The sequence below is a fragment of the Apteryx mantelli genome, chromosome Z (genome assembly GCF_036417845.1).
Source record: "Apteryx mantelli isolate bAptMan1 chromosome Z, bAptMan1.hap1, whole genome shotgun sequence".
Taxonomy (NCBI): domain Eukaryota; kingdom Metazoa; phylum Chordata; class Aves; order Apterygiformes; family Apterygidae; genus Apteryx; species Apteryx mantelli.
The window spans coordinates 87265178-87291648 of NC_090020.1; the positions used below are offsets into that span (position 1 = coordinate 87265178).

The window sequence follows — 26471 nt, forward strand, 5'->3', positions numbered from 1 at the left end:
TTGTTGGGGGCCTCCCTCCCTCCCTTCACGCTGCCTGTGCCCAACCATGTACCTCACCGATTCAGCTCCTGGCCTGCTGACTGCTCCTCCTTGGCTTCCTCCCTCGTCTCTTCGGGCTTGTCCGGCAGTCACCTGTTTGACTCTGTCCATTGCCAGCGAACGCGCTCTGCTCTTCTCGTTTGGGCGCTGTGGGGCTGCAGCCCTTGCCAGGGAGGACGCTGCCTCTGCCTGCCTCACTCCTAGTCCATCTTCCCTTGCGGAGCAGCCTTGCTGCTGACAGTCAAATCATTGCTTACAGGATGTGCTCGGTAGTTTGTTTCATTTAGTTTTAAAGATGCTCAAATGATGTGGCTTCTCTTGGAAAAAAAATAGTTTTCAGACATCTGAATATTTAGACGAAAGTCTTAGATTTTCAGCATCATTTAAAGAGAAAAGTCACTTTGGAAATGCTACGGAAACTGAAATACCAAGAAAAGAAAGCAAACAAAATCACCACTCTCTTTCATTCTTCCCATCTTCTTCTATCTATTCATATCTCTCCCTCCCCATCACAACCATCTAGTAATGAGAGCTCGCTAATGGATCAGCTTATGTATAGAACAACTCTCATCACTGTTCTAGAAAATAATCAATCAAGCACTTAATTTTTAACATAAGAAATAAGCTGCCTAGAGACTGTTAATAGATAACTAAACAAACTAACAATTGCATGTGGGATTCAAAACTAGAGCAAATCTTTATTCACAGTTGTCTTGAGTCTATTTTTACAAAAATCATGCTTAGGCTGATGCTAAATTCCAAACCTCCTCCAAGCTTGTAATCCCCTGTGTAGCTGGGTCTTGGTATGAAGAAATCATATCACATGCAGCCGCTTATTTTAAATCCCCTTCCATATCCTGAAGTGTCACTTGGAATTGTCCTAGACACTTACAAGATCACGGCAAATATGGAGCCAAGGAGGTCTGGTGAGGGGAACACAGCCTAGCCAGGATACACTTTCATCTATAGGAGAACAGACTGTGCCTTCAAAACCAAGGTCCACACTGAATCTGACACCTTATACAGAAAACTACAAATGAAGGTACTGCTCTCTGTGCCAGAGGTAGGCAGTTTCTTACATGAAAGCCTTGTATAATTGTCACAACCACCAAGTGATCAGTTAAAATGACACTAGAGTGAGTTTGTTACAGTGGGTAGGAAGTCAGGAAAGTGAAGGCAATATGAAATTATTCCTTTGCAAGATCAGGTGGACAATTATAGACATGGACAAGTCCGCACTAGCAGAATAAACGGCTTTGATTACTGGGGACATCAATTTCCAAAAAAATGCAGAAATACTTACACAAAAGATGCCACTCACAGAACTTTATCCGTGAACTCCACCCTCACGCACCCAGCTTGACACTGAAGGACTGTGAATCCAGAAGGTTAAAGTGCCGTTATTTTCCCTGAAAGCCTAATGGATGGACCCACCACGGCTTCCTCTACATTAGCAAGCAGTTTGGCACAACAGGAGCAGACTGGTATATCACAGTGCGTGTTGAGGCCCTACAGCTACACAAGCCATGCGGGTACTTTACTCCAGATAACATTTGGTCTGGTTCCTTGGACCAAACATTCAAACAGGATTCAAAGCTGTCTTTGGTTCAGATACCTTTGCCTCTTCTGGAGCATATTTGGTGCACATCCATTTCCATCCACAGACATTTAGTTGAACAGGTATCAAAATTGGTACACAAAGTGAATCAACACTCTGTAAGGGGGAAATGTGTGCTTCAAAATCCACTACTGATCTGAATCAAAACGCTGTTCAATGAGTGCCAGTAGGGAAAAAGAAAGGAACAGAGAAGACATGAAATATCACTGTAAAGAACTTGCTTACTCAGACACACAGCTTAATTATTTCTTTCAAAAAATTTAATTGAAAATCAATCTTTATGGCAAATGATACACAGTAAGGTTATACAAATTGTTTGCGTTACACTTAATGGAAGTCCTTGTTCAATCTAAAATCTGTATCTTGGACTGAAAGCAAGTATTTGTACACATCTGGTATTAAAAAAATAAAAGGAACTTTTCTCTCTTTTGCATCTTACATTTCATATTAATTTCCCGCTCTCTAGTTGTGGCAGAAAGGGAATAAAAGTGAGCTTTTAGGTATTTCCAGGAAAATCCTGACCCCACTAAGTTCAATTGTAAAATCCTCTTATAAAGGGGGACCAGAATCTTAGCTCACAGATACTATCCACACACCTTTCAGTATTACAGCACCACTTTTGGAAGCTATCACATTTTCTAAAATGCAGCCAAGTAGGGAGATTTAATTAAACTCCAAGAAAGAAAAACTTCATCAACCACAGAAAAGGCAAAAATACAGAGAGTTACAGCAGGCGGACAGTCTAATCATGAGCAAATTCTTCAAAACATTCCATTTGCAAACATCTTAATTTCCCACTTCTTTCCCTAGGACATTAAGGTTTCTATTTCTGAATTCCTCTATTTTGAGGCAATATACTCAGGCTAGAGCTCCACAATACTGGGAGTGTTGGTTTGCAGATTTTGATCCCTGGCCTGCAGTCTCAACTGTGCCAACCGTTTGTGATCCTGCACTGCAAACTGCACCACAAACCGCAGCATTAGCGCAAAAAATGAGCAGCCTGGGCAAGGGGACAGCAACACCAGCACGGCCTCCAAAGCCCCCACACTGCAGAACTCCAGCCTGAAGACTCAGCTCTTATTAATGAAATCCTTGGACACAACACTGCCTCAATACATCACTTAAACTCACTTCCACTGATGGCTTTTTTGTCAAGGCAAACGTAAATAAAAAACACTTGCAAGTGAAAAAGTACTGTAAAAGGAGTATAACTGATAACCAAAAAAAATAAAATAAAAAAATCAAATTAAGATTATTGTCCAAGGACTTGAGCCTCTCAGATGCTGGTGCCTTCATATTTTCAAATCAATTCTATCGGAGCAAAAAGTGGCCAGGATCTGACAAGGCTGGGTCCTAAGTTAGTAGCACCAAATGTTTAAAATCTGCCACGCAGGCAAACCAAATGCATAAATGTAGAATTAAGTAAGACTGTAGTCTCCCTTTTAGAGCGGCTACAAAGCATTGGTAGAGTGCTGAACAACAAGAAGGCACATAAACCAAACATTTCAAAAACGGTCAGGATGGGATTCATCTCACCTTACTGTAGACATCTTGCAAGGTAGCTAACCACATCTGAGTTAGTGCACCAGGCTCCCTACACAGAGAGGCAGCAACAGGGCTAGATTCATCCAACCTGTTGTGGACATCTACCTCAAGAGAAGGTGAATCATTTCTCAGAAGTACTTATTAAAAGATATCTTTTGACAACGAACAGTGCCTAGGACACTAGCTCAGACATTGACATCTACATTGTAAGCATCTAAAGTAAGGTCAGGTGAATTCCACCGGTAGTTAGCATAGTCATAAATGCTCCCAAACATAAAGCCCATGATCAGAAGATTTCAATGGCAACAGAATTCTCACTGTTATCAATGTCTGTGATTTCATTTTTTTATTTAATTTTTAAACGCAAGGGAAAAAAAACAGATTTCTATTAAAAATAATCAGTAGAGTTGCTAGGTCACTTGCTAGGGTAGTTTTTTAACAGGCCCTTTGATGTTGCATTGAGACAAAATACCATTTTGTTACATAGTGGACAGAGTGATATCATACACTGTTCAGCAAAATAAAAAACCCCACCAACTCAATGAGACATGATCCATCTGCTAAAAGCTAGAAAATTAAGTGACTTCTACATTATGGTCTAATAGTAACAATAGCCTAAACAGGCCTAGTAATTATCTCACTTGTGGTTAGCATACTTTAAAAGTGAATTTTAAATACCTTCTATTACTGGGGACAAATGTAATGCCTAATAACTAATGCCAGCTGATATTTTCCCTACTATCTCCAGTATGGAAATAAAAAGCCAATCCATATTTATAGTGTCACAATGTTCATATAAAGTTAACCTTCAGTTTCCAGCTTCAGCCAGACTTCTAAATGTGCTGGTCACAACCTGGATTTGAAGGTCAATATACCCTTCAACTTACAGAAGAAAGAGATACTAGTAGGAATATTTTACAAAATAGACTGTTTGCTACTGACCCACAAGCGTCAAGCAGAGAAGTGGGAATGGAGAGAGGCAGCTCTTCGTCAGAGACATAAGGTCAAAGTTCACTCCCCACATACACTGCAAACATCGTTATTCTTTTGACATTGATTCATCAAAGCCTTTCCATGAAAATTGCACCCTTCCAGGCACATACGGCAACTCTACCTACTCCATCTGAGCAAGGGCAGTAACGGGCTCTTAGTGTTCCATCCTCCTGCCAACACGGCGAGGGGAGAGTAGGAATGGAGCAGGGAAGGGAGGACACAGACGTGCACAAGGAATCCCTGCAGCGATAGCAGGCACTGTGAGAACTCTGGTACTCTCCATGCCAAGACAGACAAGAGAACAGACTCCAACTAAAAATGAAAGATTTAAAGGCAACTGAAGCTCCTGGAGGGAGACAGTTTTCGCTACATAGCATCTTGCCATCATGCTACAGTCCTATTCAACACACACATTCAAAAGCCCAGTCTACTTATGTCCCCAAAAGGGGGAAAATTGCCCTACAGCTTCTCCCATTGTTTGAACACTGTATACCTCCATTATATATATACCATATATACCATATATCTACCATACCATTGTTTAAACACCACATACCTCCACCAGTCAGAGAACACTAGAAATACAGCAAGGTGCTGGAAGTCAAAGCCCTGGACAAGCAGCATGGTCTCATCCTTGGCTTCTGCAGACCTGCCCCTGCTTCTGGGCTCCCTGCTACTGAGAACAGGCAGAGACACCAAGGGTCAAGGAAGACTTCTTTCTGCTAAAGCAACAAGGGATAGCAGTAATGAAGGGAGGTTTTGTCACTGGAGGAGTTTAAGTCTACCTCACCATAATCACACTCAGAAGCTGCAGTATGGCAGTGGAGACACTTCATTCAACTCTCAAGGCATATTAGGCCATGGGTCCCAGAGACACAGGAGAGTACAACTTACATCACTCCATGCCAGTATCTGGCCCACTGGACGATCAACACAGCACCCGCTTATTTCTTTAATATTCCAGGTTTCATTCTTTTAACATAATTTAGAACAAGGGAACCATTTGTTTATAGTCAAAACAAAAGAGCAAGCCCCTGTTACACCAACAGGGGCCTGTTTTCTTTTTAAACCACCCTATCATTAAAAGATCAGAGGTTCAAACTGTTCATGCTTCATAATTATATAAGCAAATAAAACTGTCTGAGCAGCATGACCTCTGCTTCTTCAAATCTTACGATTACCTGGTTCATCAATTTACAGAAAGTCTGTGTCTGAAAACAACCTGCACTGCCAAAGGACTGGCATTTCAGTGCTAATTACATAGTGTAAACATTTAGACCCATGAAGCTGACAGCTAGACTAATACACATAACACTCAAGGCCACAGAACACGGGTCACAGCTTTGCTCTTCCTTCATCCCCAGACAGGCCTGGTGTGAAAGACCACTAACTGAGGTGCTGCGGTACTACCACCCTGAAGTCCCAAGGTCAGAAATGCTATGTGGTGACCAGCCTTTGAAATGAAGTCCCCTCATATCCCAAGACTAACCTAGACATCTGTCCTGGTGTTGACAGTGAAGGAGTATTGCCCTAAAAAGGTTTTTCCACTCTATGAAACTAACACTACTTACGAGTGGGTTCAGCAGTCCCGAGGCATCCAAATGCCTGCCAAAACAAGCAAGCAATTTAAATGGGCTTTGGATGCATACTCCAGACCCACTGTAAGTGCCATAAATTTAACAGATTTCAGTTTTAGACCACAGGATGCAAAAGCACACAGCTTTCAACATGAGGGGCAGTCTGCTCTCAGGCACCTACAATGTAATTTACTGCCAATTTATCATCTCAGTTTTAAATGACATCAATTAAGTTAGATCAATTCTACCTATGTAGCTCTGTAGGTATCCCACAAAAACCACAGCACTGTGACATAGCAGAAAACACAGAGCAAATCTATAAACCTTCTGGAGAGCAAGCCTGACTTCCTAAGTTTACTTAACCAGAGAAAGCCCTTTTTAATAATAATAAAAATTAAAAAAAAAAAAAAGCTATTTTGCTTAAAAGATGAGCCAACATGTTCCAACATGCGCTGTTGATGGCTGCTAGATCTGAAACACAGATGATCTGTTTCAACCAAGCATGTTTCTCAGAATTGCCCAAGCAAGATTTTCTTTCATTTTATGCTCTCCAAACACAGGGCTTTCCTGAAGATAATGTTCTTCTAGAAAGTGTAAACAAATCTTGTGAGTTCTACTATCCTAGCTAAGCTTTCATAGGAAGCCTCTGGCAAAAAAAAACAAAACAAAACCTTATCCTTATGTTCTAAAAAAATATACATGTTATTTTAAAAAGCATTAGAAGTCACTTGATCTTCAAAATCCATCTGAAAAGATCACTCTCAGAAGAGACAACTGGTGACTGTGCTGGCTATACTGTACCATAAGCGTAAACAAAGCAAATAATTGTACACTTGACCTGGAAATCTGAAATTAATGTAATTGTGATGAAATCACATACAAAGAAATCCCTGCAAAATAGATAGAAGCCAATTTCCCTGAAAAGTAGATAGAAGCTAATTTATATAAAAGCTTTGCAAGTTTTTTCAGTGCACACCAGGCTCCTGCTAAGTCCCATCAGAATTAGACAATATGAGGTCTCTTCACATGTCACAGGATCAGGCCCTTATTTCCCTACTTTCTACAAACACTCTCAAACAAACAAAACATAAGGAAAAAAAAAAAGAACAAAAAAGTCAAGTTCTCCTCACTGTTACAGCAGTTTAACACCAGTGAGACCACCATTCTGTAAGTACGTAACAGAGAGAAGAGTTTGGTCAGACAGTTCCTTTTCTTTGCACTGTGTCACCAGGGCAACTTTCCCATATAATCCGACAGCGTTCTCCTAGACTGCCCATCACAGCTGTTGACTAGTGAAGAAGGCTTTTGTCTCCCTGCAGACAGGATTTACACAGAGCGGACAGCAGAGGGTTAACTGCTTAGAGCAGATTTCATTTGACTGGATATGTGAATAGACCAAGTCTGCCAGAGCCTGGAAGACAGTTAAAAATTGGAAGTGAGCAAATCTACTTGCATAAAATCAAAAAATGCATTAACGTGTGTTACAGACTAGTGAAATTGCCAAATTGTGAATCCATCGGACTGCACTCTGATTTTTAAGCACCATCTCCCTATATTTCAGTGGAAAGCCCCATTTTAGAACTGCATTGGCATCGTATCTTAAGAGAAATATTTTGTTAAAAGATGACTACAAATGAATAGAAAATTGTTTTTCTTTTCAAAAGCAAACTTCTAAACTAGACTTTTAAAAACTGCAGTAAAAGAAAACTTTGAGGTTTACAGATTAAGTGCAGGGATTTCTATTTTTGTTCTTAAACCCAAAATACTTTAAAAATATTTGAAGACACCCATAATCTAGTAGGTAACAATTGCAAACTTCTACAACTATCGCAACAAACAAGATACCTTGGAGAACAGTGGATTTCCATTAAGAGACTCTGCTCTTCTGATGTTTTCAACTCCACACTGAATCAAACACAGGAAAGAAGGGGAAAATTAAGTCTGCTAGAACCATCACTAGTTATCTTTCAAAATCCTCTCTTCTATTTTATTCAGAATTTGCCCCAAAATGACTGAATTGAATTCAATATCATGTTTTTCAATAAAGTGACAATAAGGCAAAATTTCACTCTGCTGCCAAATATCCGATGCTTCCTTTTTAGTTAGGATAGTAGTGGCTTAAAGAGTGCAATCTACTAAGACAAATTCCCACCTCCTTCTTGCTGCTAAAAACTCATTTCAGCCCAGCCAGTTCAGACTAATTCTGAATTTCCAGAAAAAGAAAATTTGCCCCAAATCTCATAGCAAAGAGCATCTACAAAGCAAAATTTCAAAAGACGAAAAATACTTTGAGAGCACCACTATCCAAGCAATTATGAAAACTCTAAACTATTTACCTCATTTGCTAAAACTTGGGCATACTCGATATCCAGTTCATAAAGTGTTTCAATATGATCACTTGTAAATGCTATTGGGACCAACAACATGTTCTTCTTTCCTCTTTGACACAGTCCTTTAATGGTTTCATCTGTCTGTGGACCAAGCCAAGACATTGGCCCAACCTGTAAGAAAAGGAGAAGAGACCAAATAAATCATTCTTAAAAAAGAAAAAAAAAATTTTTTTTTTAAGAAATTAATAAGACTAGATTATTTTTAACATCAAATACATCTGTCTCTCTATCTTTGACAATACCTCTCACTATCTATTACATTTTTATGAAGACACACAGTCCTTCCATTTAAGTCACCCCAAAAACAGTGTTTGGGCTGGCTTTAAAAGAGATTCTTGTATCAAAATGAATGAAAACTGTTTTCAGTTCAGTAAAAACCTAATCACTACTGCATAGGTTTTATTAAAGAAGTAAGCATTTTCAGGATGCAACAAACTCTTCTCATCCCTTTACTATCCACGAAGTATTTGGTGTTGACATACCATAACATGCAACTTCAGAACAAAACAACGGCATATTAGGCATAATGCCCTTGAGGCATAAGTTACTGGTACTACATAATTCTGGTGAAACAAATGTTCCTTGGTGTTTGCAGTAGTAATAAGAACAAAGTAATGGAAGTAGTCTTCCTCAAGAATAATAAGGCCTGTTTAGATTAAGTTCTTCTTATTAAGAATGTCTATTTCACAGTGACAACTTCTGAAAATATTGCTCAGAGATCCTTAAAAAGCAACACAGAAATCCAGTGGGTACTTGATTCTTCTTTCTGACAGATAAAGAAAAATGCTTATCTGAATATTATGAGATCGTAGATTTTCTAGCAGCCACATCAAAAATCTACTTTAAAATGATGCAAAATATCTCTAAAAGGCAAGAATCTGTGGAAAAAGAGTATCTGAAAAAGCCAAATATGAGCAAAAGATCAGGGTTCTGTTATAGCAGAAATATTCCTGAAAACAGCAAAAAGTCTCTGACATTATGACAAAGTTGGAAGAAAAGATCGTGAACTCTAACAGCTGAAGAGCTTTATAGTGCAGATGGCTTTATATTTTTCTCTTGAGCACTTACTTTGGACTGCCACACAAGCCTGTAAGGATTGGAATAGTTCAGCTTCTCCATGACTCCTTGGACAGTAGCTCCCACTTCTTGAGGATATGGATCACCACGGTTCACTACCTTCAACACAAAAACACCAGTCCTTTGAATTCCACAGGAACACATTTGTGCAAAGCCCATCTAAAGACTAAGACTCATCTGCTGCTCTTAAACAAGGGGAGAAAGAAACCAAACAAAAACCCCGCAAGCAAAGACAAAAGAATCATTTACCTAGGAAAACACAGCGTTCACATACAACACAATGACATTATAAAGGTTATAAAGTCTTTTGGCATCCTGAGATTATTTCAGCTACTGTAAAGAGCGGTTGCTTGGTCTGTAGGACAGGGACTGCTTCTCACTACCCTTTTAGCATGCCCAACATGCAAAGGCCTGGAGCCTCTAAGTTTATATGTGCACAAGTAAATTAAGAGCAACCCTTTAAAGTCAAGTGTATATACCGAGAAACTGTTAGAAGAGTGCCTGGCCCATTTTCAACCCATGCTGCTAGGCCTCTTCTAAGCAATCCCAAGCAGTGGCTTAGCAGTTAGCACAGGCCAGGAACCATTCCCATTAGGCTGTTTGCAAGTGGTGATCCCGTCCTGATAGGAAGATTGTTTAATACCACAGACACGGGTCATTCCCCACCTCCGGCTTCAGAGACGGAGCGCTCCAGGCACACGTAACCAGCAGCACGGAGACAGCCCAGGAGCCCGCTGAGGGTCGGCCTCTGCCGCTAAGCGCTAGATGGCAGCAGGGCCTCGCGAACGGTGCCAGCCAGGGACAGGCGTGGGGCACCACCTACACCCCCGCAGGCACCTGGCCTCAGCCCCGCAGGCATCACCGTCACCTTGAGACCACAGAATCCAGCCTGCGCTGCAGCTTCTGACAGAGAGCGTCCCGAGTCTTGTCCTCCCCTCTAAAGCACTCGAACAGTAAGGGCTCCCCACGCTGGCTTTCCTATTTCTGTCCTCAGAATTAGCTATTCCAGTCCCTCCATAAAAAAGCGGAAGTTACTACATACCCAGAGTATATCCCAGAGTGTCTGCGGAGTTACAACTGTACATTTTTAAAATAACGCACAAACACAAGAGAGTTTAAATCAGGGGCTAAAAAGAAATGGAGTAATATTCCATAAAAATCAGTTGCATTTTTTCTCCCAGTGGTGAACAGCTGGTTGCACCGTCTGCTTCACACAGCAAACATTCTGGGGAAATGACCATCTGAAAAGGTGAAGCACATTACATACGATCTGACAGAACCCTGGTAGGGTGCATAAAGTGCTTGACTCATCTTAGAAGAAAAACGACGTGACTGCCCAGCATCATCTATAATGAAGCTGCTTCACCAGAACACCTACTCCTCCTCCTGCACATAACAGATAAATTCTTCAGCCTGCATACGAACATATGGTTACATTCTGGTATCAGTACTGTATTTCTGAACAATGATTAGAAGCCATTTTGCTGAAGTTGCTGGTTATTGACAGTGGAACGTTTAGGTCATTTAGTGCAACCTTGCAAAGATTTTATTTTCATTCCTTCAGGAAAAATAATATTACTACTTTCTAGAGAGAAAATACCAAATTTTCCCCTCTATTATCATCCAGGTTTGAGCTTACAAATATGTGAGACCACAAAAGCAGCCATACTGAGTCTAGCCAGAGATCCACCTAACCCAGCATCCCATTTTCAACAGCAGCCAACAGCACAGATCTGAGTAAGCACACAGCAAAGCAACAACGGCTCACAAGCCTAGTCTTCAGCTCTGGCTCAGGCCTTCAGCTCCAGCTCACAAATTCATCTTTTTGTTTGTCTGGCGCTCCTACAACAGTGGTAGACAGCAAGGTACAACAGCGGTCCTGTGGCATGCGAGCTGCACAACCTTCAAATCAGCTTAGCCAATGTGACTCCCATCTAGTAATTTCAGAAACAACTTTATGCAACTTACAGACATTGGGAGCGAGTGAGCCGAGAAAAGGATAACAACGTCTTTCCTTTTGTCAGGTGGAAACAGATCCAGTTCCTTCTGTATGTGTTCAGTGAAGCACTGTTAAGAAAAAGGGAGCAAAGATCTGAATCAGGAAATGCTAAAAAGTTGATATACGCTCACAGATGACTCAAGACAAGCATCCTCTATGTTCTAGGTTGCCTGTAGAACTCCAAAAAGCTGAGACACCGCATGTATCCTGTTCAGCATGTAATTACACACAGTGCCCAGTCCCAACACCACCAAATGCCCCTTTGAACTTCCAATCATTCCAATCGCTTTTAGATGTTAGTAACAAACTGAAAGAATGCATCCAATTAAACCAAACTATCCTTAACTGCCTCCAAAATGGTTCCCCAACCAGGCAGGCCACATGAATGCAACTGCTAGAGCAAGGGAAGAGAGAGAAATGGGTAAACAGGGGCAGAGAGAACCACCCTTTTTAACAGCCCCATTACACTTAAACTGGATTAAAGCAAATATGTAGACATGGCCTCAGAGAAGAACCTGCCTCATGGATTGTTGAGATGAGTTCCAGAGAAGAACTTTATTCAGAGACCTCTGCCCTGACCTCAGCTCACAGGATAACATGGGAGACAGAATCTGACAGTCAACACCTGAAAATATTCTTAGAGCTACACAAAAAAGTAATGAAACACTTCTGACCTTATGCTCCCACCACCAGCGTTTGAACCAAGAACCACAATACTGCACATACACGGCCGGGCTGAGGGAACGTACACACAGAAAAGCAGCTGCCATCACTGCTTGCTTACGGTGCTGCAGTAGCAGGAAGCAGCTGTCTGTGTGGTCTTTTCTTAGATATTTTACAGGGAAAAATGGGGCAGAAACATTAAAAAAAATTAAAATTTAATTTCCATTTCAATTTTATAATCAGGGACTGAGCCAGCCAGCCACTTACAGACTCCCTTGGGCTTAAGGAAATACAAACTGGTTTGCTTACTTAAAAAAAAAAAAAAAGTGTATGTGTACACACTCTGTCTAATGGAAACCATCATGATGTAGCTTCTCCGAATACACCAAGGGTTCCTAAACCCTGCTGAGGTGTTTCACTGAGGGCATGAGGAGTGCCTACTAACAAAGACAAATCTCAGGCTAGTATCACACTCAATCAGCTTGTCAGGGGAACTTCACGTAGTGCAGGCAGTTCCATTTTTCTTTCCTTCAGTTACTTTTATAGTCTGCTCAGCACACCACAACAATTGCAAAATTCAAGCCAGAAAATAAGCATCGAGCTCTCCAGCAAAGACAAAAAATGCCATTTTCTCTGAAAATTAAGGAGCAAGAAGGTTTCTCTTAACTGCTCCTGCCAGAGCCACTGCTGTGGCTAGAATTACGCACCTCTTTGCTGCCGCATGAGAATCTGACAGACAGATGTGACCTGTATCTATATTGACTCTAGACCTGCTTCAAGCAGGAAGTGGGACTAATGACCTCCAGAGGCCCCTCCCAGTCGACACTGCTATGATAGCATGACTTCATGATTGTAAAAAAGATGTACAGGGTGCTCACTTTCTTGCATCACCATGCCAAAACATCTGGCATGAAATAATCACCTTTCATAATTTCAGATATAGATATACAGTAATGAAATATGTCTTGTGTACAAAATGTACCCTCAAACTGAAGCATTCTTTTTATTCTCCCCCCCCCTTTTTTTTTTTTTTTTTTAAACAAAAGCACAGTCTAAATCACAAAATAGGTTCATCTCCTTTTAGGATATCCTAGAGCTAAAAGCTATATTTACTTTATGAGAGTTCTTTGTGGTTTTAAAGCCAGCTGTCAATGCAAAGATACCAAGTTTCTCCTACATTAACCAAGCTAAGAAAATGCCAGGGAATGTCAATTTGATGACATAGCCAAAACAATGTGAGAGTTGTAAATGAGTATATCTGACTCCTGGATGCTGAAGCATACCCACACTGTACTGCAGAAGAACTGCAGCATTCTTTTTACAGCTGAAACAGTGACTTCAAAAGGATATTTCAGGGTACCTTCATATCAAAACTGTTCAATTTAAATGTCTCATTCTGACTGCCAACTTCAAAGACTCTCATACAAATCCATACCTGAATAAGAAGGGGATGTGTGGGCCATCGGTCAATTATACTCCACTTCATCTTTGGCTTCTCCCCCTTTTTATTATAGTAGCGATAAATAGCATTTAAACTGCTTCCTGAAATACAGAGAATTAAGAACATAAATTCATCCAAGGATTAATAACCTGTGAGATGACAACAATTTTGTAGCAAACTATTTTAATATTTTAAAATGCTACATATTTAAAATACAGCTGTAAATCAGAACTGAGAACATCAGAGGGAAACAATTATCTCAAAGTCCAAATAATGCAAAAGCCAAGAACAACTTGCTAAGTTCTTTGCTGTAGTTATTGCTGTAGTTTCCATGGAGAAAGCTTACTCAGTTGTGTTCCTGGGCCTTCAGCTTATTTTATCTTACAATAATAATGGCAACATAAAGCTATCCTTAGTAAAAAGTCTCTACCAAAAATTAGGAATTATAATAGAGTACAGAAAATTTGAGTGGGCAATGAAGCCAAAAGGAAAGGGTTCTTTGAGGAACACAGGATAGATTTGCATTCACACTTCACATACTGCATGAGGCTCCCTGGTTTTGGCTCATAGACACGTGGCTACCTCTGCTGTTCACGTTCTGCTCCCATGCACACTCGCACCTGTGGTAGAACAGCTGTACTGTGGATACTGCGTGAAAGCAATAGCCCTTTCAACCCCATCTTTCTCCATCTCTTCGATTGCTTCTTCTGTCAGAGGATGGACATACCGGAAACCAATGTAGTATTTGTGAGGTGCTGTCAACCAAATCACAGGAAAAAAAATTGCAGATGAAAAACATCTACTGAGAACTCTCTTATTTTAACATCACCTTTCAATACCCATGAGCCATCTCTACTCAGAAGCATGCCCCATCAGTCAAAATGCTAAACAAAAATTCTACCAATTGCTGAAGTCTTGACCCCTTCACTCACCAACAAGTACAATGTACAAAACCAGACAGACCTAAAGTGCTGAAATAAACCTGTTGATACTTCTTTGGCTACTTTTCCTAAACTACTGCCATATAAAAACATCTTTCATTGGCCAGGTATTTTGCTGTTAACTTACTCTGCTGTTAGGAGAGTTTAGAAGTGATTTATATTATTATTTGTTTCTGCAGGAATCATTACACTTCTGGTTTTGCTTAGCTTAGTAATAGCATAGTTTTCAGACTGCACAGAGTTCTGATATTTTACTAGGTGAGTTCTGATTTAAAAGATGTATTGGTAAAATTGTGTTAAAGATGTTAAATCAACATCTTTAAATCTTATACAGTCAACATACTATTAAGCTGTAAGACAGACCACAGTTACTATTATGCCGTAATAGAGACCACAGCTACGTAAGTGTTGTAGTCTTCCTGACAGCATAGATCAACTTAATCAAATCAAAAAAGGCAGAAGGAGGATGTTTCAAATACAACAAAGTAACTATAATGCCAAAACTTTTAAGGGAAGACAAGGCTTTCTTCTTTCTGCAGTACATTTTGGTAAAAGGAAGGAAATTCTTTAAGTAGTTTGTACATTCTGGGAAATTTTATTTACCTAAACTTTCAAATATAATTAGGCTACAGTTTTGTGTGCCAACACTGAAACATTTAACTCTACAGGGATCATCTTGAGAAGCTCAATTTTCAAAGAGGAAAAGACCCAGCACCTTATAGATATTAGCTTTCTATAAGGCATTTCAAGAAAATCAGCTAACTTTACTCCTTTCAAGCTCCAAGTGCCATTGGAGAAGTCATCGAAACAGTATGACCTCAGTTCATAAAGGATTCATGGGATGAGGGCCTCAGTCACGACACTGCAAAGGGCTTTTAGACAGAATTTCCTTGGATACTGACCATTTGTTCAACACACCCTCCTTTCCCTGCCCTCAAACTCCTGTTTCAACTTCAAGCACCTGGCTTCCTTGCCTTTTCCTCTCCTGCTCTACCTTCTCCTTCATCCTTCCATTTACATATAAAATTCGTATTTCATTACTTTCTATTCCTTGCCTCTAGTTAACCCCATTAAAAAACAAAACCAAAACTAGCACAATGTGGAACCATCATTTGATGCAACTGCTCTGGTCACTCTCCCTGTGAGAGAAGATGCCTTCCCCCACTCTGGATAAGCGTGGTCCATTTGCACATAAACCCCTAAGGACAGGGACCATTGTTCAGAGCAGGAGATTACTGGTCCCAAATAAGGGACACGTGTTCTTCCATTTCGGGTTTGTTTCTGTTTTTCCACAGAAATCTTCATGCATGTAAACACTTTAGCTTGGAGGCAATACTATTTCCTCCAAGGACAATGCTTCATGTTTTTGTTTTCCAGTTCTCATCTTTTGGTTAATCAGCCTATAGGGTTTTCTTTCAGGTGGGGGTGGGAGGAGAAGGGGCTTTTTAATGGGGGACAGAGGTTCCTAGGAGAACAAAAACAAAGTTTCTTTTTTAGGGTTTCTGGGTCACTAGTTCTGAAATAACATTTAACAGGTTTCTGAAGGAAGCAGATGTGCTCTGTTTGGTCTCCAGTCTATACATTTATGCAGGATTTGGAAAGCAGGTTTAGCTGGCCCCAGTTCTCTGCAGGAGGCAAGAGCGCTCTCACTGCTGGGAGCAGCAGCAAATAATGACCCAACTTCAGCAGCCCTGGGGGCCAGCAACCTCATTAACATTTTTAAATAGCATAAAAAGAAAAATTGACTAACCAGAGGGAAGATAATATGGCTCTAGCCTGGAAAGGGACACACTGGGAAAAATTATGAGCAACTAGGGAACTTCTTGCAGTATTCTCACTGTATTATGTTTTGCCTTGGATCACAGGCAGCAAAGGAGAGCTTTTCATGGGCGCATATGCATACGTGATTTGTAGTTGCAGTTAGAATCAGGACTACGCAGAGTAAGCAACAGCTCCTTCCACCAAGAGAAGACAGCTGCCAATCTAAGAAAACAGCATGGCCTCCTCATCCTCTGGTCTTTCGTTCTTCTGACAGCAAGAAGGGAATCTCAGCTGAAATATGACTTGTAAGAAATACTAAGAACCGTTTGCTTTCTTTATTGTTTTAACCACATTTTAAGAAGGCACACTTATAATTAACATTGCAAGACATCAGCCTACTCAATGCTACCATATGAAAAACACCACAACAGAAATGGGTTTTTGTATCACCATATCTGCATGATTTATTCAAACAGACTACTGAGCCTACCCAACCCTATTCATTAAGGAAAAATTCTGTTTATTTTTCAGACAGCTGCCTGTAACAATAAAGGTTCATTTTAAAATATTATTGTTCCCACCCAGATGATGTGGGTGAGGCTGTTTATTTACTATTTGATATTGGTCCCATTGTCAAAATGGGACATGTCAAACATACAAATAAATTTACTGACTTGAGGCATACAAGATGGAATTTTATAGCTGGTTACTGATACTGTCTAAAATAAAGTCTTCAGCAATTGTAAATACATAACCAACTGAAAACTCTACCACCCCTGCAAAGCTAAAATCTAGATCAGGATAACAAAAGCATATAAAGTATTTCTTCTTCACCAGGCATTTCATGTGTTTCCACAACCTGGGAGTTACGCATTAACAGTACTTGTTATCAGTGCACCCACTCAAAGTGTTAAAGGTGAATAGACAATATTCCAAAATATATGGCTCAATCTGGAAGCACATTTAGCTGTTTCAAGCTATTCTGAAGCAACACAGTAGTTGGTGTCTCTGCAAAATTGCTGAAGAAAATTGTTAGCACATTCAAATTTTAAAACTGCAGCTACCAGGAGGCAACAAAGTAGGTCTTTAAACAACGTATCAGGCCAGATGTAAAAACTGCAACAACAGATAGAGGCAGATGTGACTTAAGAAAAACAGTCACTGAACAAAAGCAAGTGGGAGTGGTACTCTGAGAAAAAGCAGATAAGACTTCTTAAGTTTTATCTTCAGAACCTGCTGCAAGCCTGACCCTTCAGGGGCTGCTTCTAGTAAAAACACTACTGGTTTTGATGCCATGACAGGGTATAGTTTCAGCTCTAGGCTTTGACTATACTTTCCAGGACTGCAGCTGGAATTAAACTACACAGTAGCATCTGTGGGGAAAAAAAAAAATATATATATATATATATATGACCCAAATGAACGAATTTGTGACAGTTGTGTTGAATGAACAAAAGAAAGAATTTTGGTCCTAGCCTTCAAAGATTGCTATTTTTCACCTTCCAGACCCTTCTATCAATCTTCCCTCTTTAATCCTTTCCTACACAAGTCTGAAGTAGGTCCTAAAAAGAATTACAAAATAGCTGGGAATCAAATAATGTGTATTGTCAAACACAGAGGGGGATTCCCTGACATGCTAATATCACATCAGCAAAAGACTGTGAGGCCACAGAAACTGAAGGAAAAAGAATACTTGCAGCATCAACCATTGTAAAGTTGCTCAGCTGAACAGAACGGAGATCTCTCTCCTCTGGCTTCTCTTACTTCAGCAGTTTTTCTATTAAAAATTTTCAGATGGGCAGCTTAGTGGTCTTGTTAATTCCTTTACTCACACAGGTAGTTTGTTGCTACAAAAACGAAAAGCATAGCGCAGAGAAATAGCTTACTAGAACAAAGGTGACCCCCACGTAGCTCACTTCAGCCAGAACAACCATCACACCATCGTTTCTCCTGGCTTCTGTCAAAATAGCAACGATTCGCTGTCTTCTCAGCCTATACCATGAGAGGCAAGTGACAGCAGATTGCCACTATCCTTGAGCTGCTATGTGGATGTGGAGTTTGATTTCTAGAGCTGCCACTCTATTTACTAATACCATGATTTTAATGTCACATGGCAAGAAACTGTAGCATAAAAGGTAATACATGCAAATGGTCTATCACTTCCAGAAAAAGGCAGCAGAACAACAAAGATTTCTAGTTCCTCACAGCTGCTAACTGAGCATGAGACAATACAAGCTGAAGTCTAATTCAACTAAACCCAGCTGAAAGTAGTTTAGCTAAACTGGTACAAATTCCACTGTACACACATTTGAATACATTTAACCTGAGTTAAAAATGGCTTGTGTATGAATTCAGTTTGAAACTTCAGGAGGGAGGGATTGAACATGACTGAATCACAGCAGATTAACATTAGGTGAATGATACAATTGCCCATGTTTGCACATTTAGCCCATTCCAGTTACGAGATAAAATGCGTTAACTTAAAGCCTCAGTAAAAGGGCATTCACACAAGAATCTGCAGTGGTTTTCCATTATACCAGTGCTACCAAGTATGTAAGCATAGGATAACCTCTGTCACACCTCTATGCTGTGAGGGAGCCTAAATTCAAAGAGATTCAGTGAATTTGACAGAGGGGATGGAAATTTTATTCACCTTTCAAGCTTCTTCATAGCCAAGGAAGAACTAGCAAAGACAGTATCTACTTCCATCCAAACCATCCGGCCTTATCTCCAGCTCATGTCCTCGGGTGGGACCAACAGCTATTACTCAACCCAGCCCTGCAGTTTCAACTATGAAACAGTATCTTTTCTTCCCACTGACATCCTTTTCAGTCCTGCAGTCAGGTCTAACTGGTGTTGTATCTTTTATTCATTACTAAAGATTGCAAATTCAGTCAGAGTTTTGAGAACTCTGGATATGCACAAGCAATAGCTGCAGAGGGACATTTTAAAGGAATGAAAAACAGATCTGCGGCCTGGGAGAATATTTGAGGCTGCTGACACCCTCCCATGCAGTTACTTATCAGTTAGGCTCACACTGACATAAAGCCAAATACAAAGGGCTTTAGAGAATTAAGTTCTGGCAGCAGAGCTGTCTTATGCAAGGCAGTCACTGCACGGCCTTCCAGCTGAGCTAGTCCCGTACTGGGAAAGGCACTCTCAGGATGAAACAGCAGGGGTAGGAAATGCTGCGCTGCCCTCTGAGCCCTGAGTGCCGGTTACCGCAATTGTGTGGCCACTGAATGACACGGTTCTGTAGTTAGCTACAAGAAACAGCCACGAGGCGGCAGCCATGCATTTTAGAGGGATGGAAACTCCTGCTGTAGAAACTCAATAGCCTCAGCGTGCAGAACATGAACCACCAAGCAACCCTGGATCAACAGAAGTTTTACTGTGTGTGCACATGTGCACATGTACAGCCTAAGGGGATCAGCATTCTCCCACCCTACCTCCTCATAAACAATCAAGAAAGTTGCAGAGCTACAGTTACATGAGATTATGCTGCCAATGGCCACAAAGCTCCATCTCTGTGCTAGTAAGAATCCCACTCTGAATGCCTTCCTCCCCTGCCTGCCTTATTTGTTCACAGGAAATACACTCCCCTTTCCTCTCACCTAAGATTCAACCACTTCACTGAAGAGAAGACTTCAAGCTCCAGGAGGGCTTACACAGTAAGCTATGACCCCTTGTACTCGTACACACCAACTGAGGCTCCTGTCACCTAACTAACCATCTAAGAGTAAGATGCCTTGTCTAGTGCAGTTATCTAGGTTTCCTCCTAGGAGAGAGACAAAGGTACCTTTAGAGGGCGAGTTCCCCCACTACCAGCATCTCTCACAACGATCTCAGGATACGCTGAATCAATCCCTCAAAATGCCCTATTCTCTCTCGATGACAGGGGGACCAGAGAACACCAGTTTAAGCCAAATACCTAACTTCTCAATGGCTGAAGATATGCATGATGGAATGCACCAAAAGTGTCTAAGAGTGGACACACCCAAGTCAGCTTTTAAACCAGTTACATCAGGCACCAATGGAGGTGGCATCTGGACCATAGCACAAACTGCATCCAGCCCGAGACAGTGGGTAAATGCTTCATTGCTGGTTGGACTGCAGTGCTGCTCTGTTGCTGCAGGTTCAATGAGTACCGACAGCAATCTGCTGTGCAAAATTAAAGCTGCTCTCCAATGCAGTCACAGAAGTGACCACAGCACCAAAATATATTTGCATGCATGGGAACCCCATGCTTTGCATATGCTGAGCTTTTAAGGAGCAAGAAATTTTGCAATATCTTTACTGTGATTTCTAAGCCAGACAGAAAACACTGTTCACACTCAGAATAAAAGCAAGAAGCAAAAGCTGCTTTACAAACACACGTTTCCAACACATCAGACAAAACAAGCTTTTAACAAGGATAGTGGAGTAAAGCCATACCAGTGTGAGGAGACATTCTATCCAGCAGTTTCACCATGCCTTCTCCTTGCACTGCCGTCCACTTCTTGATCGGTGATCCGCCTCCAATCCTGCTGTACTGTTCCTGGATTCTTGGGGTGCGGCGTTTGGCAATGAATGGTGCTAATTTGCTAAAGCATTCAAAAGCCACATGTGTTAGTACCATAACCCCAATCATCTCCCTCCTCCCGAAAGACCTCTAGTGGAGTGGGGTTTCTTTAGCCATCCCTCTAAACTACAGCAGACCAGTAACTAGAACTAGTCATTAATTGCATGGCTTGTTTAATGTTATATTCCATCACCCTTCCCAAATTCGCTAGCTGACAGTAAACCATAGTTTGCATTTAGAAGTAAGATAGCAATCTTGGCATTCCTATTTTCAACACTTCCCACAGGACTACAACACTTTTTCTTGGGCTAATTAAAAGGCAAGACAATTAAAACAGATTCTCATTTTTAAGAAATGCTGGTGTACATAAAAGCTCTTGAAGTCTGAGCATACAGCTCAGACAGCTAAGACAGCAACACTCAGCACTGACCCTAACACAGAAGTTCCCACCCGTTCTTACTTTTGTGCTGGAAGAGTCATTAGATCCCTGTCCAAGAAGAGACGAAGTAAGAAATCATGCACATCATCCAGCCTTTCTGGACCACCCATGTTTAACATTAAGATTCCTGTTTTAGGTTTCCTACAGAAACAAAACAGACATTTCAAATCCTAGTGATGTACTGCTTTTTTAAAAATTGCAAGACAATCAGCTCATCCTCCTACATTTGTCTTTTGCAGAAGTAGTATTCTATTTGAAAGTTAACCCTGTTTAAGCAAAAATATGAACTACAAGCCTGAATAGCCAGTGAACAATAATAATCATCTTGAATACTAAGCTTAATCAGAAGTATACTGAGAAAATTATTTTGCAGCTGAACATAAGGAAGTTATAAAATAAGGTCCAAGGAACCATCTCAGGTGAATTCCAGCTGTAGATTTTAAACCAAATTAAACAGATGTTTCCTTAGAAAACGGATGAGGTACTCAGGTTTTTTTTTCCTCCCCATTTTTACTTTAGAAAGACATCTTATCTCCTGAAGCAATGAAAGAAGTGAAGAGCCTTTCTACACAAAAAATAAGTTCAGCTTTATTTATTTATTTCACAATAATGCACAATCCAACTACATGCAGGTCTGACACACTGTTCAAAGGGGGAAAGTGGGCCAAAACCAGGCATAAATGGCCAGCAGACTACGAACGGGAAAAATCCCTCACAAAACAAATCTGCCAGCCATGTGTTTGACATGCGCTGCCTCTCAACTCCAAAGAGATGCCAAGAAAGAGCAAGGGAACTGCCAGAGCACCACAGCGCACAACAGAACTAGATCTACCTTCTGTCAGCACAGGGTCCATTACAAGCCCTGCATCAGCGGCTCATATGTAGGAAAAAATACATGTGGGAGACAGATTGATTTAAACCTGAGATTTCCAAGCACTCTTTCACTTGTGATTTTGAAAAGAAGTAAGATGCTTAGGTAGTACACACATTCTACAGCCCAAGAGAAAACTGCAGGGATGGCAGGGGAAAGAAAGTTCTACCTAACGAAAGAAAGTTTAAACAGCAACAAGTTATGTGCTGTAACATCCAACCCTGAAAGTGGATTCCACAGCTAGGAACAATGTGCCTTTAGAAATGTTGGGGCAGATTGAGAAACTTGATCCAGAAAACAAGCCAGGCCAGGACCTGAGACTGAGCCAACAACACTAAATGCCAGGGTGCTCAGTATCATCTCTTTCTTGCATTAAACACACCCAGTGCTGGGGGCATAAGTACTTCTGCTCAGACAGGGCTCCAAGTCCTCTCCAGAGGACAGTCGTCTTTTTGACAAGGACTTAGCAAGACTGGCTTCCCTCTCAGGACAGCAAAGCAGATGGTGGTAATCACCTTTTTATATAAATGGCTGCTAGTCAGAACTCTCACTCAGGAGGTGAAGATCCCAATCAAAACATTTCCGTAAGCTGAAGGATTCCAGTTACCAAGATCTCTCACCTCTGGAGAGTGTCGCACTTATTTGGAAGGAGCCAGGGCTGCATCAGGGAACTTTGCCATTCTCCTCTTAAAGCTAAAGCTAAAAGTCTGACAAATAAAAGGAGGACTCAAAGGAGTCTAAGTCTATCTTACTGGCCAAGAACCTGTTTCCATTCCCTCCTTCCCAGAGTGTTTATTAAGATGTTGTTGAACAAAAACCAGGAAGCAGAACCCCAATTAAATAACAGAAAAAGAACAAACAGGAGGATATCATTTCTGCACTGCCTCAGGCCTTTATCACGGGCCAGTACCTCATTTCATTCCACAGAGAAGACGACAGACAACCCTTGTCTCATAGAACTTAAAAGCGTGAAAACAAGAGGCTCAGTGAATACAGCTAGCCAGATAATGGCAATGACAAAAAAAGAAAAGAAAAAAAAAAAACCACACACCACACCAACCTTACACAAATCCCCACGACTCTGTTTGGTAACATAAGCGCTGTTAGGCAAAGCAGCATACCATATCAGAGAGAGACAGAGGGCAACTAAACAGAGGCACACCCACCCACACCTCACCGCAAACTTACCGCACTTCTGGCTGAATTTGAGGTTTTGGGCTTTTTGTCGCTGTGGCTGCAGCTGCAGTTGCCTGACCTCTCCATCGCACTGGGACCCTCGCTTGACTGCTGCTTTTCACAACTGGAGGAAAGATAACAAAACCCTGTTAATCTTGCATCAGGCTTAGGGTTCTCTTCACCAGACACGCACTAGTCCCTCAACAGCTCCACAAACACTCTTGGCCATGCTGTGCTATTTGGCATTTTATCCCTTAAACTCCAGGTCCTGGAATCAAAATCTTTCATAAAATTTCAAGTGTTTGTTTTTCTTTAAATACAGTGTATGCTAATAGCCTTTTAGATACTAGGCAATAACCTAAAAAGAAACAAAATCCTGTGGTTTTTCTTCTCCCCCCCCCCCAAAAAAAAAGCTTAATTAATTTTTAAACCCCTACCATGAGTTTAAAACATCTGGTGACAATACAATAGAAACTACCTAGGGCTAACAGCACTAGGGAAAGAAAATAAGTACATCAAGCTACATAATTTATTATGGTACAGATATACCTAAGCTAGCTCTAAACAAACTAAGTATATCTACACCACCTCTAGGTTAGACTTTCATTAATCTGGGGCCTTCAGCAAACTTTCAGCAATGCAGGGCAGCACTGTGGGCCACATACAGTTCCTTAGTTTGACCCCATATTGAACACATCAAGCAGCAATTCCAGAATCCATTTACCCAGGGATGTAGGGAACCTTCTTTCTCATTACTTGAACTGAACATTTTCTATTACTCCTGGACTCCAGACTCAGCCAAAACATGGCTCAAAACCAGATGATGTTTTGCTTCCCACATACTGCTTACAGTGTGCTTTTTCAAAGCATGTTTTGCTCTTCTTCAGGAGTTCATAGCGGTTAAAACATATTTTTTTTAAGTGCAACAATAGTGTGAATTGCCCAAGATGAAAAAACTTGTCAGATTCTGCATCTCAGGCTCCCCGCAGTATTTTGGTGTGATTACTTCCCTCCTTAGACTGTAGAAGTTCCAGCAGCAAATGAGCCCCAGTAACATGGAACTCCACAGGGGACAATTTACCCCAATAAGAAGACCATCTTATGACACAGTCCTCTAATAAAATGCTAAACAGATGCTTAACACCCTCAAGATCTGCTGAAATCAATGAAAGTGGAAAGCATCTTGAAAACAGAGCTTCTTCCTTGGGATTAGCAGCGTGTACTTGTGGAAGCATGTATCTGTACCAATATAAAAGGCTGCAATCTAAGGAATTTCATGCAATTTCAACATTACTGCTGCCTGAAAGATTCCTTTCCTCTTCAAATGTTTATATTCTTCTTCCAGTTCTCAAGATTATCAATGCTTCAAAAAATAATGGTATACACAAAAATTACATAGAACAATAAAAAGAAGCTTCAGTGGTAGCATTGACCCTGCATTGTACATGAATGCTATACAGCATTTGTTTTACATAACTAAAGGTGAGGTTTGTGCATCTTTCTATCCACATCACAAAACATGTGAAACAAAATGTGCAGGATTTGCAACAATGATGATTCCATCTTGACGGAACATTGATAAAAGGGTTTTTATGAATTTTAAAATTAGCATAAGCACTTTAACCTTTGCAACCAAGACCCAATAAAATTCTTTATACACACTCATTTCGACTGCTTTTTCCAAGCAGGTGCAAGTATAGCAATGCCTCTTTACAAGCAATGCAACATTATATTACTTTGTTGTTAAAGCAATAACTGAGAAGTACATTATATTCACCAAACAGAAAGGAAAAAAGCTCCCACTTTAAGGACTACTTAAAAATGACTGCACATTCTAAATAGCAATATATATTTGTATTATGGATACTTACAGCATTAAGATAGCTGTGAAATTGACTTAAAACTGTATTTACTATTCATATTTTGTTATAGTATCTGGGGTTATTTTTAAAATGCAACCTGTGGGTTCTTAAACAAGGATGACTTTTACATAAAACACTTAAAAGAAAAAAATTTTTTTACTTAAACTCCCGATAGGAAAATAAAACATTTAAAATACCAAGACACAAACTTGTGGTTTGCTGGTATCTTACAAAGGTAAAAGATCCCCAAAGCCTCACAGTCCTCTCTTCATTTAGATAAAAAACGATCATTATACCTTTTCATTCTCACATGCTCAGATATATCAAGCTAGACTTTTTTCAAAGTCTCTAAAGAACAGTTTGTAAAACGTATTGCTGAGACGCATTTTTAAGAATACCTTCTAGACTTAGATATGTACCAGAGTTTTCTCAAATTCATTTGTATAAATGCACAGCCTACCACCATCCACCTGAATACATAGCATCCCTTGCAATGCATTCCCTGTGGTCTTCTCAGCTTAAAAGATGATTTGGGTTGTGTGGATGTTGCTGAAACACCTGCCTGACCACCATTTAGGGAACAGATTCTCCAGACAGACTTTTTAAAGAATAAAAAGCACACTGAAGATGTACTGAGTCCCCTTCTACAGTACGACTGAAATTTCAGTTATTAGTCACGTACCGCTTGAGGGGAAAAAAAATAAAAACAAGAGACCTTGCCATTCAGAAAATATTCTTCTAAGAGCAGAGAAACCGTCAAGTGCAGTTTTGGTTAAGTGCTCAGTGAGTTGAGACCAAGACCAAAACGCCCTGTTAATCCAGATGATTTTACTCAGGACACTAAGAGAAGGCAACTTACTTTTGGGGGTGTGTGGGGGGGTGTCACAGCTCTCAAGCTAATTAAGCAAGAAAACTGAAAACAGAGCTTGTTTTTAGCGCTGCCAGATGGTTCAACACCCCATGGCAGCCTGCCAGGACCCGCCCGGGTGACAGACAGGCGGCGGTTACCCCGGAGCCTACCCGGGCCGCCGCCACGCGCCGCGCTCCTTCACCCGAGGCAGCGCGAGCCCCGGGGCCGGGGCCGGGGCGGACGCGTCCTCCCGCCGCGCGCGGAGCCCCCGGCAGAGCGGCGGCGCCGGCACCACCGCGCCTGACCGCGTTATGCAAAGGCGCTTCCCCGAGGGAGCCCGTTGTGTAACGCGGGGCCGGCGGCGGCTCCGCTCCGCTCCCCGCCCGCCCGGCCGGACCGCCGGCTCAGCCCCCCGCGCCGCGCAGGGGACGGAGGGAGGACCCCGGCGGCCCCGCGCCCCGCCACGGCGGGCTGCCTGCGGCAGACGGGTGCTGCCCCACCCGGCGGCCGGCCCCCCCGCCTGCGGGCGGCGAGCGGGCCGCGGCCCCGGAACCCGCGGCGGCAGACTCACAGCGACGCGACGCGCGCCCGGCGGCAGCGGCCATGTTGGCGTGCGCGCAGTACATTCCCTCAGACCGCGGCCGCCGCGCCTCAGGCAGCCACGGGCA

The 26471-nt window shown here is 41.4% G+C and overlaps 1 protein-coding gene across 7 annotated transcripts; it reads right to left on the reverse strand.

Moving 5' to 3' along the window:
• Positions 1-367: 367 nt before the first annotated feature.
• Positions 368-26468, reverse strand: FECH (ferrochelatase). 7 transcript variants are annotated; one of them, XM_067315713.1, is made up of 12 exons: positions 26375-26468; positions 23104-23215; positions 21066-21185; positions 20479-20627; positions 13963-14097; positions 13337-13443; positions 11208-11306; positions 9231-9338; positions 8109-8273; positions 7618-7677; positions 1343-1412; positions 368-458 (listed from the first exon to the last, which is right to left on the reverse strand). In XM_067315713.1, exons 1-11 carry the CDS (start codon positions 26427-26429, stop codon positions 1386-1388), a joined length of 1137 nt encoding a protein of 378 aa, XP_067171814.1. In that variant the 5' UTR covers positions 26430-26468; the 3' UTR covers positions 368-458; positions 1343-1385. The 7 variants fall into 7 exon arrangements, 6 of the variants coding, with proteins under 6 accessions (XP_067171814.1, XP_067171810.1, XP_067171815.1 ...); XM_067315709.1 differs by lacking the exon at positions 1343-1412 and adding an exon at positions 4752-4917; XM_067315710.1 differs by lacking the exon at positions 1343-1412 and adding an exon at positions 4752-4917 and having other exon boundaries at positions 371-403.
• Positions 26469-26471: the final 3 nt, after the last annotated feature.

Bases quoted from the DNA above. Each gene is read 5' to 3' on its own strand.
- FECH (XM_067315709.1), bottom strand. From the start codon at position 26,429: ATGTACTGCGCGCACGCCAACATGGCCGCTGCCGCCGGGCGCGCGTCG. The intron at 14,098-20,478 runs GTATGGCTTTAC...TTTGGTTGACAG, and splicing joins TAGAATGTCTCCTCACACTG to CACCTCACAAATACTACATT. The intron at 9,339-11,207 runs GTAAGTTGCATA...TTTGTGTTGAAG, and splicing joins CTCACTCGCTCCCAATGTCT to GTAGTGAACCGTGGTGATCC.